Source organism: Talpa europaea (genome assembly GCF_964194135.1).
Source record: "Talpa europaea genome assembly, chromosome: 15".
Lineage (NCBI taxonomy): Eukaryota > Metazoa > Chordata > Mammalia > Eulipotyphla > Talpidae > Talpa > Talpa europaea.
The window spans coordinates 18,471,076-18,486,162 of NC_140083.1; the positions used below are offsets into that span (position 1 = coordinate 18,471,076).

Consider the following 15,087-nt stretch of genomic DNA (forward strand, 5'->3'; position numbering starts at 1 on the left):
TGCTTCGAGAGTCGGTTTTCTCATCTGACTTTACAATAAGCAATCTTTTTAAAACTTAGCAAATTAGGATAAAATTAATAACTTTTTGTGAGTGACTAGTTTTTCATTTGTAAAGGAAAAGGAATTAAAATAAGTGGATATTTCTCTTGTCCACTAGGGGGTGTTGTAGACTGTAAAGGTCATAATCTTGTGACTTGCAAACAACACTTCCTGTCATTGAGTCCAGGTATCTCATGTTACTTTTTGTATAGAATTCTAAAAGGGGAAAATAATGATGTTGTAAAGTTTCTCTATCAAATTTAACTCACATTATAAAATAAGTTAGATTCTTTTTTTTTGCCAGAGGTGCAGTGGGAGGAGGGGAGAAGATGAGAGGATTCATCAGAGACAGAGTGGGGAGCAGAACAGGTGGATTGACTGAAATACACTGCTGAGCGGAGCAGCCAGCAAGACAGGAGAGGTCTGCTGCACCATGTGGGTTAGCTTCCTGTCTGGGATCGAGGTCATGCTGCAGTGGCTGCTGACAGCTTCATAGTGCTGACTTAACCCCTTTTGTAATTGGGAGGCTCCAAGTTGGATTATTCTTTAATGACCTGTAAATAACATCATTATAGCAGGGTTGTTTTGTGTTACAGCATCCCATGTGGTTGGTACTGGCCTCACATGGCTGTCAAAAGCAGTTGAAATGTGACTAGTTTGAATAGCTGTCAATGTAAATTACACACTGGATTTTGAGGACTTAGTATGAAAAAAAATTGTGAATAATTTTTATATTGGCCACATGATGAAATGATACTAGCTCAGTTAAATATTGAAATTAATCTGACCTGTTTCTTTTTACATTTTACTGTAGCTACTAGAAAGTTTAAAATTACGTATGTGCCACAAATAGCACTAGCATAGTTAGGAAGAAGAGCATTCATTGATCATTTTTGTCATGGTCTACCTTTAGCTGACCTTATGATTTCTAAGGTTTAGTAGTAAGGACATTGAGTACAACTTCAATTCTGTTTCTAACCACAGCTAGAATACATACAGTCAGGCCTGTGAGAAATATATACATTCCTAAAATTCATTGTTATGCAAAATTGTATAGTAAAAACCACATAGTTCTTGGATAAAATGGTTTTGGGGTATGACACTCAAATTTCATTGGTAATATTTTGAAAAAGAATTGATACTTGCTTTTTTACTAATAGAAAGGAAGGAATATTTTGTTAATATTTTAAAATCACTTAAAGATGTGAGGGGTAGGTGTAGCTGGCATATACATCTTTGAGGCATCTATCAATTTCATGACTTATTTTTGTGATAGCAAAACTGATGAGATTTGAGTATAACCAGATAGGCAACTCTTGGGAAGATGAGCTAAAAAATCCATCCTGGCATTATTATTCACTGTAATTTCATATTTCAGAGAGGATTCTAAGTGGGGAAAACCTAATGGCTATAGGTATGATGCGTTAAGATAAGTATATATATATATATATATGTCGATAATTACTAGTTGGACTAACTTTTCTCACATACAAATTGCCACTCGTTTGCTGAGAGTACTGTTTATTATTTAAATTGTTGCTGTATACAGTATAATCATTACTTCATAGAATGTGTATATCGTCTTAGCTTGCTTCATAGTGAGCACAGGTGATTATTAAAATTACAAATGGGGAAAGTCCTGATTGATAGAGTTAAGTTCTCAGAATTTTTTTTTTTATTTTAAAGATTTATTTATTTATACAAGAACTAGGGTACAGTCAAGAGGCATGGGAGGGTGAGAGAATTCACCAGAGCCGGGAGCAGAACAGGCAGACGGTCCGACGACACTGCTGAAGGGAGCAGTGGGTGAGGCAGGAGAGGTCTGCCACGCCATGTGGGTTTCTCCCTGGCTGGCTGGGAATTGAACCCATGCTACAAAGTCTTCAGACAGCTTCACAGCACTGCGCTCAACCCGCTGCGCCACCGGGGAGGCCCAACTTCACAGAATGTTAAGTGTTACAGTTTACCTTGGTGTAATTCTGGGATGTGCTGAAGTCCCAGTAGCTCTTTTGAGGATCACAACAAATCATTGTGTTCATGTAGCATGAACTATTACACACATTCTGTAAAATAAGTTTCCTTGACACCTAAATTTCTTGCAGTGTAAATATCTATATTCATTTTGAGTTGACTGTATATGACTATGGCCTCAGACAATGTTTTTTCTCAAGTCTTTTCACAATGCTATGTGATGTTCAGAGTAACTCTAGTGAGAAATAATATTAACTATATAGAGGAGGAAACAGGCTCAGCACAATGTAAGTTACTTCCTCAAACAGCATGGTTAACTGAGTAATGCAGTGGGAATTTGAACCTACTTTACTTCTAGACTTGAAGAAATCACACTTTACTTTTCTGTCTGCGAAAGAGTAGTAGAAAATATAAAACTGGAAGGTGTTTGTTTTACAGTTAACCATGTTAGTGGTAGCAGGATTTTATTTCCTACACAGATTTTGCCTTTTTAGGGAAAGGAATTAACACAAACTTTTGTGACTAAGACTTTTACTCGCTAATATCAGAGACTTGTTCATGGCTTTTATTTTTTACTTCATAATTGTCTAACACAGTGTAGTTAGACGTTTAGCATATGTTCATTGTCTCAAAACCCATTAAAACTTGAAAACATGTAAAAATTATTTCAAAAAAGTTTCTACACCTAGAGGCTTTTTCTAGAGTGTGTTCTGATTAAGTCTTTCAATTGATCAGGCCACATGTACATTCTTTAACATGTACATTCAATTTAACATGTACATTCTTGGTTTTGAGGATGAATTGAAGAATGAGAAAATACATTATCTGTCTCACTAGGAGTGGCTTTGCAGCTGCTTGGGGATATGATCTTGGAGGCCCTTCTGGAAGCTTTTTATAGCTTTGGATAGAGCTGCTACTGTTTTGTGTAACTAGGGTGTTTGTTTGTGGCTGTTGGACCCCAGCATTCTCTCCCTCCCCTTCTCCCTCTTTATGGCTTTCTAAAAATATGAAGACCTTTCTAAAAATATGAAGGAAAAGGAGGATAGAGGTGAGGAGAGGTCAGAGTTCAGGGAATATTACCTTTCAGTACATTTCTCATTCCTTTACTCTTACCTTTTCATCCTTAATTTCTCTTCTTTTCCCTCTAAAGGGGAGGACCAACCTCTTTTGTCCTAATTACATTTTGAAGGACTTTCTATGACGGAAGACTTCATTGTTACTCATGAGCACACTAAACTCTAAAAATGTTTTTATTTTGAACCTAAAGAAGTTTGCTAAGAGAAGTTTACAGCATTTCAATTTCTTATTTGTCCTCTTGCACTGCCACTGTTAAAACAAAGCAAAAGTGAACCTCACAGTGTTGAAGGCATTTCAGTGGCTATGGTTTTAACACATAAACTTATTGACTAAGCAGTGCTTACTTAAAATGTTGAACATGTGTTACTAATATATAAAACTACGCATACTATCATCAGTTTGTATATTGAATATTAACTTTTTTTCTGGTTAAAAATAAATTATTTATAGATATAAGTTAGATCATTCTTTCCCAAACCTGAATGGATCCTTTTATTTTCTGCTTCTAATGTGCACATCCTAACTCTGAATAACATTGCTTTAATGATGTTGAAGATGAAATTCTTATAGTTCTTGTTTTTTATAACATCAGATGGATTCATAATTCCATGAGTAGTGAATATCTACTGTAGTACCCGACATAGTTCCAAATGCTGAGGACATGGCACACTCAAATCGATCCTTTATGGATCTTCCATTCTGCAAATTGCAAATCAAATAAGTGAGATTTGCCATACTTTAGTGCTGTAGAGAGAAGTCAGTGAGGAATATGGAGTTTGTGGGGTAGAATGGAAATGGGATTTGCAGTTTCAAGTTGTGGAGGCTTCACTTAGAAAACAAAATTGAATAAATGTTTTAGGAACTGAGGAAGAGAGCCATATAGAAATTTGGAGAAAGAAGAGCCGGTGCAAAACCCCTGAGGTAGAAATATGTCTCTCAGGTGGAGGAACTACAGACAAATTACTTTGACAGGAACAAAGTGGTCAGGGTGGGGTATGGTGATAGGAATTTAGGGAGGCTTCAGCATATACAGAGTATATTTATTTGCGGCAGGGGTAAGAGGGCTCACCAGAGAAGGGAGCACAACAGGCAGATCTACTGAAATACACTGCAGAGGGGAGCGACGGGTGAGACAGGAGAGGTCTGCTGCCCCATGTGGTTTGCTCCTGGCCGGGGAGAGAACTCCTGCTGCAGTGGCTGGTGATAGGTTGATAGTGCTGAGACTTTAACCCCTGTGCCACTAGGAAGGCCCCAGGGTATATTTAGTACTTAAATTCATTGAACTGGATGAGATCACTGTGGAGGTGTGGAGACAGAGACAAGAGTCCTGGTACTGGGGAAGAGGGAACTCGCAAGGAGACTGCTGCCAGGCAAGTAGGAAGAGAGCCAGAGAGTGTGGCTATAGGAAGCTGGATGAGGCCTTGTAAGGAAGGCAGACCAGCTGCATTTAGGTCAAGTAAGATGAAGATGAAGCGCTGGCCGTTTGATTTAATAATGTGGAAATCATTGGTGACCTCCACAGACAGGTTAGTGGTGAGGGCTTGATTGAACAGTTTTGTTCAAGATAGGAAGGGGGGAGGAGACATTGGCGGTAAGGAAGCATAGATAACTTTCAAAGAGGAGGCAAGTTTGGGAGCAGTAGCTCATTGGAGAGAGTGAGTTCAAAGTCTATTTCTCCCCTTACTAGGAATACTTAAAGCAAGTTTGGACAGTTTGGGGAGAGGCTCAGTAAGGGGAGGAAACTGATGATTCAGGAGAGGAAAGAAATTTGACGGCCGTGCCCTTGAGTGGGTGAGGAGCAGATGAGATCTAGTGCTGAAGAGGAGAGCTTAGTCTTGAGCAAAGGAGGACATTTCATCCGTAGTAACAGCAGAGAAGGCAGACAGATGCGGGCGTGGGAGCTTCCTCCCATGGGAGCTTATGAAGTTTCTGTTTCCTCAAGGAATAGGAAGCAGAGTCATCAGCCAAGCGTGAGGATAGAGATGTTGGTGGTTGGAAGAGAGAGAAGAGGAAGAATGTTATTTGGAAGAGAAGGAGACTCTTTCCTAAAGAGAACTAGTGAAATGATCATTGGGGAGCATCAGTAAAGGTCTTCGAGATTTACTGTCAATTTTAGAAACTAATCCTAATCAGCGTGGTTAGATGTTTCTCTAGCCCTGTTTTAGTGTTTAAGCATTTGTTATTTGTCCTTCATGCCATTGTATTTTTCAGAGGGGAGATTTTCAGTGAATTTAAGAACTATCAATAGTTAATTTTACTTTCTAAACAGTCTGAATAGAAGAGTTTAAATTAGCAAGTTGATTTACTGAGGTGCTGATCCTAGTGTTGTTTTCTTTCTTTCTTCCTTCGCTACCTTGTCATTTTTTCTTTAATGGAGTGTAGAATCAATTTCATTACCCTTATTTTATCATACCATTTAGAGATATTTGTGCCTGGAATGGGTGTAAGTCATCAGTATTTGCCTGTAGTCGCACTTAGCTGATTGTGATTAAATGGTCGTCTTTGAGCTCTGCATTTTTAAAATAAAAACACATTAAGAAATTAGAGGTTCTCTTATGTCCAGTTTCAGGAGATGAAATTTGTAATTATTTAGTGTTTTAACAAAATGACGTTGTTTCACAGATGTGTTATGTTTTTCTGTTGTAGGAAACCCAGCGTTTGCTGGCAGAACCAGTCCCCGGCATTAAAGCAGAACCAGATGAAAGCAACGCCCGTTATTTTCATGTGGTCATTGCTGGCCCCCAGGATTCCCCCTTTGAGGGAGGGACTTTTAAACTTGAACTATTCCTTCCAGAAGAATACCCAATGGCAGCCCCTAAAGTACGTTTCATGACCAAAATTTATCATCCTAATGTAGACAAGTTGGGAAGAATATGTTTAGATATTTTGAAAGGTAAGTGTTCTCTTTATCACTGTATGCTTATTACAATTTCTCCTTTTTCTCTTAAGCATTCCATATTGAGAATCTGAACATTGTGATCTTGCCTTATATAAAAAACCTCTGAGGGAAATAGGAGGGAGGGAAATCAACACTTCTAGGCTATATTTTCATGCTTTATCATTTTGGGCCCGTTGCCTTCATAGATAAGTGGTCTCCAGCACTGCAGATCCGCACAGTTCTGCTATCGATCCAGGCTTTGTTAAGTGCTCCCAATCCAGATGATCCATTAGCAAATGATGTAGCGGAGCAGTGGAAGACCAACGAAGCCCAAGCCATAGAAACAGGTACTCAATATTCATTTCTTCTGTTCCACCTCCACTTTTAAAATAAATTTGTACTACTTTTAGAAAAACTTCTTTCAAAAGTCTTAACAAAAAGGGAACATATATATCAGAAGGAGTAATTGACATCTTGCTTTCGTTGTGTGTAAATTTCTCATAATAAAAAATATTCGATCTCAGTTAATGGCCTGTTACCTCTAAAATTTAGACAACCTGTGATTGAGAGATTTTAGGCTCTGGTGTGAACTATGTTTGATTAGCAAATATGGGCCGCCTCTTATTCATCTAGCAATGTGTAAAGTAATGGAAAACCTTTGAACTCTTTTGAGATGTTTTCATAATCCTTTCAATTAAAGTATGTATCAGTTTATGGCTGTAGGACTGGGAATCAATAAACTTCCTGCTACAGATTTTAACAGAATTAGTGGGAGCATTATGTATCTAGACAATTCTTCATCCTGTTGAATTTTATAGAACTTCTGAATTTCATTCAACTGTTTGGTAATTAGTCTTTCACCTCTGATCCACATTATTGAAAATGCATGCATTTAAGAGATTATAATAGCATGTCATTTCCATAATTGACTTAATAGTGTTTGTTTACATTTTACAGAGTTTGAAAAGTAATGGTGAACTAAGTAAGATAGTAATTGCATGTTTGTTTTTGTCTACAGCTAGAGCATGGACTAGGCTATATGCCATGAATAATATTTAAACCGATCTGATCATCAAGTGTGCATCACTTCTCCTGTTCTGCCAAGACTTCTTCCTTTTTTGTTTGCATTTAATGGACACAGTCTTAGAAACATTACAGAATAAAGCCCAGACATCTTCAGTCCTTTGGTGATTAAATGCACATTAGCAAATCTATGTCTTGTCCTGATTCACTGTTGTAAAGCATGAGCAGAGGCTAGAAGTATCATCTGGATTGTTGTGAAACGTTTAAAAGCAGTGGCCCCTTTCTGCTTTTATTCATTTCCCCCATCATGGTTTAAGTATAAAGCACTGTGAATGAAGGTAGTTGTCAGGGTTAGCTGCGGGGGTGTGGGTGTTTTCTTTATTTTATTATTTTTTTGAGGGGGGGTAGTTTTATTTTAATTTTATGGGTTCCTTTCCCCCTTTTTAAGGTGATCTAATTGCATTGGTTTAAAGCAGCTAACCAGTTCTTTAGAATATCCTCTCTAGCCAAGTCTAACTTTAGACGCTGTAGATGGACAAGCTTGATTGTTTGAACCAAAATGGGAACATTAAACATCACAGCCCTCACTAATAACATTGTGACTTTGCTGTCAAGTGTAGAATCCTCCCTTCAAGAAAAAGCTTGTGACCATTTTGTATGGCTTGTCTGGAAACTTCTGTAAATCTTATGTTTTAGTAAAATATTTTTTGTTATTCTACTTTGCCTTTGTACAGTTTATTTTACTGTGTTTATTTCATTTTCCCAATGTGACAATCGTATTTAAAAGTTAAAACTGATGGTAACATTCTGTTTTGATCTTCGCCATCTGACAAGTTGAATGGCAAGAGGTGGATTTTGCCAGTTTCTTTTCACTGATGCAAATTTGTTTAAAGATATCACTAAATGGAGTATTTAAAAGCTGGCTCTGAGCATGCACACAGCATCAGTACCTGACATTTTTTTACCTCTTAGAAATTTGAAGTAAATGTTTCTGTCTTGTCTTACCGTTAGATGATCATTGGTGTCTTGCCACAATGTTTGAAAATTACTGTACAGGAGAGTCACAGCAAAGCAGCAGCTGTGACAGACTTTGTGTAGGACTTTCATATGTGCCACATTTGTGTCTGGCATTTGGGTTACGACCTTTTTCTTAATTCTTGTTTGCAAACTCCACTGGTGTGTGTTATTAGGAAACACCAATCTGATAATCATTTGGGATTTGCTGAGGCATTTATGAGTCTTTCTTATAGACCTGATGAGCAAATCTCAAGCAACCAGCTTGCGTAAGTGTCATCGGAAAGGTTTCTTCGAGCGATCACATCCTCAGTTATTCTTACTTTCATCCCTCTTGTATTTGTGATGAGAGCTCCTTTTATTCTTTGATATTCAGTAATTTTCTCCATTAACAGAGTTCTTCCTCCCACAAAACTATTCTTTCCCATCCCTCTCCATATCTGATTGCTGAGTCTTCCTATTACTGTCATCACTGTAACCAGCCATAAGTATGTAAATGTTAGCTTGGTTGGCACCTTTGTCTCTTGCAGTTGAAGGTAATGGATGTTGTAGCTCACCGAATTTTCCCCACTCTTATTCTCGTAACTTCTGGAGTTTCTTCAGAATGTGGTGTATTGTGCTCTTATGTAAGTTGAAGAAATTATCTATTAAAATTACATTTTCAACATATAAAAGTTTTTTGATGACTGGTAACTGGTATCCTTCCAAATGTTTGCTTGGTAACAAATGTTTAATTCAGAATAAAATTGTTCATAACTAATCCTAATATTGTAAATTTAAAACTATTAATAGAAGTTATTTATAACAATTCTTAGATTGTTTAGAGGATATTTTGCATCTAAGGAAACTGAATTTTATTTTGGGGCCAAAATGAACTGAAGCAGCTAAAACTCAGCTACATTTATTGCAACGACACTGTTCTGCAGAAGATGGTAGTGGATTTACATGGTATGAAATTCCAGATCTATTGCACTACAAATACCTAAAATAGGGCTTTGATGTTTCCTGAGTTTGTGAGTTATAGAAGTAAAGAAATGGAGTAAGTTTTTATTTCAAATATATGAGTTCCTTATTTCAAGGCATCTTGATTTTTTTCTTTGTAATTTTGGTAAGTCCCCATTGTTCTGGCAAAACTTCCTTTCTCAACCCAAAGGTATGAAACCAGAGCCAGTGTGCTTTCTTAGGATTTCAGGGAGACGGAAGATCAAAGCAGAGGTCAAAAACTGGCAGCTACATCTGGCTTTGGGCCTGCTTTCCTTGGCGGACACACTGTGGTTGGTTAAAACATTGTGAATTTAATGCCAGTATTTTTAAAACTTAGGAAGATCACATGAGAATCAAGAAATCTGCTAACTAGAATGGATGATCTGAAGGTCTGACAGCAGATGTTACCCACCATTGTGTGTGCCACCCAGTGGCAGGAGCTGAGCAGCAGCCCTCAATAGTTGTCATTGTCTTCTTGTCCAGTTACTTTCCTATGGACTAGCATCCCCTCCAACCCTACCTGCTCCTTTAGTCCTGTTTCCTTGTAAACCTTTGTTTTTGTAACTTCTAAGTTAAAGAAAACAGTTTGACAGAAATATTTACTATATGCCCAACACTGTACTACTTGTTGGGAATGATAAGGTGAATGAGACTGGCACAAGGCTTTCCCTGTGAACCTTATAATGAGCGAGGGGACACAGACAAATAGTTACAACTCTGCATGGCAAAAGGAAATACTTGGCAGGGGCTGCTATTCTGGATTCAAGCCAGATGGACACCTCTGGCAGGGGTAACAGCATGTGCTAAACCCTGGGATAGGAATCTAAGAAGTGACTTCTCACAAATCAACTCTGCACCTTCAGGATCTTCTCTGAAACCCCGAGGCATTGATAAAAGCTTTATGTTTATTTTTTTAAATGTTGTTTACTTTGTTGTTATTTGCTTCTACACTACTTGTCATTGGTCCTCTCAGAGGCTAAGATATTAGATCTGAAGTATGTAGAGCTTACACCCTGCTCTAGATCAAGAACATACTTGTAACAAAATTTCAGAAATGTTTAAAAATAAGTTGAAATACAAATTAATATATAAAAGCCACAGGTGCTATGGTTTAGCACTGTTAAAGTAGCATGTGGAGAGGAAAGCTGGTATCCTATAAGTCATTATAAACACAATTTTAGCTAAATGGAACTAAATGGTGCCATGAAAATGTTAAGAATTGGTTTTATTTTTCTATCTGATAGGTTCAGGAAATTTTTGACTACTTTAATCACATCTGTTTTTGTTGCAAATGTTTAAAAATACAGCCTTACTTAGAAAAGCTGGCCAAAAGTTAAAATGCCATAATTAAAGGACACCTAATTCATCAGTCTATTTAAGAAAAATGTAATATTTCATTGAAGTAATGTATTTTGGGGCTGGGGGCAACATTTCATTTAGCTATTTAGCATGCTACCTAGTTTAAGGAATTATATCAGGGTTTATTTTTTAACTGACAATGATCACAAAAGCAAAAATATGTTGAATGTAAGAACTTGAAAGAAATACAAAGAATAAACTTCTGTAATCCACCACCCAGACTGGTGATATTTTGTCTGTTTCCTTAACTATACCCTACCCCTTCACTAATTTATTACTGAAGCTGGGAATTGGGAAGATTTGTTCTAAGAGTTGACTTTGCTATGGCCTTATCTCACAATTCTGGCAAGTTCCTATTGGTCTCAGATCTGGGAATCAGATTACAAGCATTCCTGTTAAGAGTAGAACATAACATGAAGTGTTTGGGTCATTCTTCCTTCCCCTTAGTTGTACCTTTACCACCTTTCAGCTGATTTCAGATGTGTTTGAGGGTGTGGCATTTCGAGTATATGATGTAGGCTTGATTATAGAGCTGAATACTGACTTCTTGTGGTTGGTTCAGATTCTGATGTAGAAGCAAATAGTAACTGTTTAGACCTTGCTTATTGTCTCCTGTAGCAGAGCAATAACTGACTGTTATCCCATGAAAGTGCATTTAACGGTGTTCTTTAACGAGCTTTAACATTTCTGCTAATCATACCTATGGACCAAAAAATAGGAGTTAGGGAAGAATAACCTCATTCCTACTATCTAGAATAATTAGTGTTTCCTCTTTACGTTACCTCTTCTTACCACATGACTCCTTTTAAAATAACTTACAAATTGGGTGATTTTAGATCTAGATTAATCCCAGTATTTAATTTTCATAGCAAGTTTATGAAATATTCTGGTTTAAATTTAAGAGTATTCAGGACAATCTTTCAAAAGCCTCTTTAAGACAGAGATTGGCTGCACTAGGTTTGAACTTGGTGCTATTTTCTGTCAGTTTTGGCATGAGGTGTTAGGACTGAGTAACCAAGGGAATAGGGCCAAATTTTTTGTAGTCAGTGTTTTTTCCTTCTAAAGCAGGTGTGTTGGGTTTTGTGGGTCACAGGTCTGTCTCAGCTACTCGGCCATTGTAGTGAGAAAGCATCTAGACAATTTGTAAATGAATGGGCATGATGTGATCTGGTAAAATTTAATTTTTACATGCCCCAAGGTTTTTCAAACAAGATGTAAAAAAGCATTCTAAGTTTGTGGGCTGTACACAAACAGGCCATGGGCTTGGTTTTGCCTGTAGGCTGAGTTTTACCCCACCCTCCACCTGTTTAAAAAGCAAAATTACTGTTATAGTCCAATAGCAATTAGCGAAAAGATTTGTGATGTAGTTTTATTTTTCCCTTTCTTTTTTTTTAAAGATTGATTTATTTATACAAGGACTGGGGTACAGGCCAGATACGCGGGAGGGTAAGAGGATCCAACAGAGACAGAGCAGGGAACAGAACAGGCAGACTGACGAAATACACTGCTGAGGGGAGCAGCGGGCGAGACAGGAGAGGTCTGCTCGCCATGTGGGACCCTCACTGGCTGGCCGGGATTGAACCCGTGCTGCAGATGCTGCGGACAGCTTCACAGTGTGACGCTTAACTACCTGCACCACCAGGGGAGGCCCTATTTTTCCCTTTTGATGTATATACATTAATTAGTTATGTACAGATTGAGCATCTATTACACAATTGTTTCATGTATGAGATATACAAATTTGTTTTGAAATTACAATGTTTAAAAATCAGAGCTATACAGCCTCCTTTAAAGTGACCTTCAGATAGAACCAAACCAGTAACAAACCCTAAAACAGAACTGAAGCTATCAGACGTGAACAGGGGAGGTTTGGAGAAAAGGGTGTGGAGGGGCCCCAGTGGACATTAGTGCAAGACTGAGTGTCTTGGTGGTGGGTAGAGTGTGGTAACATACATATGAAGAAGATAGTGTTGTAAACCAATGTTACTTTAAAAAAAAAATGTGACAATAGGTAATGCTGTGCTCTGTTCTGCTTTCCTCAGTGTTACTGAAAGCCCCTTACTACCTGTGGCTGTATAGCTTTCTGGTAGCATAAAATGTCTGTTGACTTTAGTCCTTTTGTACATTAAATTAATGGCAGAATAAATTCTGCAATCAATACAATTTTTGGAACATACTTAGATTGTGCAACTTGTCCAAGTATTTCTCTTGACTAATTTCCCAGAAGTGAAATTATTGGGTGAAAGGGTTGTTTATATTTTACTTTTTGGTAACTACTCAGTTGATTTCTCAAAGATTATACTAGTTTAAGTGACCAGAGCCTTGCTTGAGTATAATTTTTTTATTCCATTATAGGATACAAGTTAACCATTGTTTATTTAGGTCTGGGCGTTTTAGTCCCATGTCCTACACATTTTTGTTGCCTGATGTTGCTACATAAACCTTTGTCCACATTCCTAGAGATTAGTTGGATTCCTATTATAATTACTTGATCAAAAGGCATGTTTATTTTTAAGGTACTTGGATACACATTGATGGCCAAATAAAACATTTTTCACTAATTTAAGGACTAAATATGAGTAAAAACTTAGAAAATGGGAAGATTTTACATATTGGCACTGGTGTTTGCTAAGAACCAGGAAATGTGATGTCATGAGGACAGTATTCCACATTTTGGGAAGTGTCAGTTGTTAAAATGCAGAAGAGCAACTTTAGGATCATTTGTTAATCACTCAAAGTAGAGAAATTTAAGACTAATTTCTGAGAAGACATGGTGCCATGAGACACACAGTAAATTTGGATCTTTGCTTTATTAAACTAGGCCTAGGTGTCCCTTTCCCGTTAACTGCTAAAATTCACCTAATGACACTAGCCAGGAAATTATTAAAGGGTTAGTAGCACCAAGGATGATATCACATCAGCCTGTCTCTAGTTCCATGTTTTTACATAAAATTGTTTGAAGATGGTGTGAATTTAAAAAAGAACCCATACACCTATAACATCTTGAAGGACACTTCAGGAATTTACTAAACACACTGGCTGATGCGCTACCTACCTCTATGGCATATATACATACACTCCTTGGGGGCAGAAATGTTATAGCGCCAGCCAATGCTGAGCATAAAACAGCTATTACTGTGTATCTCCCAGAAAAATTATTTATATGTGAAAGTATTAGCTGAAACCTTGAGGCAGAACCAACTACAAGGCAACATACTATCCATGACATTGTTAATTAAGATCACTTCAGTAAACTCAAATGCTGTTTAACTAGTCTTGTGACACTTGTCTACAAAATTCTGCCTATTCTGCCTAAAGAGGCCTGTAGAAAATTCTTACATTCTTATGTGAAGATAGTGGAAAATGCCAGGCTTTCTCCAATTTAACAATCAAAAAAACCCAAATGAGATTAGAATGGGACATTCATGTGAGGATCCTGAAATTGGTGTCTCAGGGAAGTAGTATTTTGGTGGAACACAGGTGAGCAGGGTGCCTAGCAGTGACTCTTTTAAAACAGAGCTGTGGTAAAGTGGTAGCAGTATAGAATGTACTGGCAAGATACTGCAATTACAGAGTAAGAGCTTGAAAAAGAACTGTAACAAAACCCTTTCAGGGAGAGAGCAGTAAGATGACACAGTACACCCACCATTAGACTGGTGCCTAAGATGAGAAGTTTATCTGTTGGGGGAAGTGGCAATAACACCTTACTGGTGAGCAGAGTTCCTCCAAACCCATTGGATCACACTAGGAAAGGTCATGGGAAATACATAAATGTGCTACTAAAATACTGTATGTGATCATCCGTGGAAGAACAGTTAAGCAGAACAACAGGCAAAATTTCAACTTGAACAATGTCCAATTATGTCAGGAAAAGACAAAGAATTTATTTCCATTTTTATTCGATGTTTTCAAATATATAAAAAAGTCAAGATTCTTACACCAATCATCTCAAATGAGACCATGCAAAGCAATGTCAAGTGTATACAACAGTCCTTCTTTCCCCCCACCCCCCTTCTTCAGCTTTTGTTGCTTTATACAACTGTGATCGACAGAAAATTGAATGGCATGTGTTTGGGTGGAAATTTTTCACCTATTTAAAAATAGACCCAAAAATAGACACACAGTATAGTTACTACTTTGTGTCTGAAAGTCAATTTACTGTACGTTTGTTTATTTAGGAGGCATATGGGACTGAAAAATTTAGCTACCCAATTTTATCTGACTACCCACCAAAAGTACAGCTGACAGTCCCAGCACGCTAAACTTGGGAGAGTTGAGATAGCACATACTTTGTTATCCCGGAGTAGATTCAAACTGTTGAGTCTCTTAATAGAAATAAATCTTGAGGTCCTTCCTCTACTTTTGGAAGTTGCTAGTTGCATAGACTAAAGAAAGGTGTTTGCTAAATGGCAAAGAAGAAAATCCTGACAAAGCGGCACTACTGAGTCCGTATGTTTCTGACCAAAGAAAATTATACAACAATATTTATAGGTTCACTTTTGAGAGATGGCTGACATTAATACTGTACATATTTTACAAGTAAAATACATAGTCCAAGTTTATAAAATAAGTTCATGCATTACCTCTAAGAATATCATGTACAAGATAACCAACGCTCCCTCCCCCCAGTACTTGTGACAGCATTTTAGGCAGACGCAGTCTTATATACAAAAACAATCCAGTTTCTCTGTTGCGTTAAATATATAATTTAAAGAAACCTCAGAGTTTACTGAGAAAAAAGA

General features: G+C 37.5%; 1 protein-coding gene across 1 annotated transcript in view; it reads left to right on the forward strand.

The window, feature by feature from the left end:
• The window catches only part of UBE2N (ubiquitin conjugating enzyme E2 N), a gene marked incomplete at both ends in the record, with an annotated part of 28,065 nt that extends 21,041 nt beyond the window's left edge, over positions 1 to 7,024 (forward strand). The window contains 3 exons of the mRNA XM_084255893.1: positions 5,734 to 5,980; positions 6,172 to 6,312; positions 6,984 to 7,024. Coding sequence (XP_084112019.1) covers positions 5,734 to 5,980; positions 6,172 to 6,312; positions 6,984 to 7,024 — 429 coding nt within the window. The remainder of the gene's footprint in view (positions 1 to 5,733; positions 5,981 to 6,171; positions 6,313 to 6,983) is intronic.
• Positions 7,025 to 15,087: the final 8,063 nt, after the last annotated feature.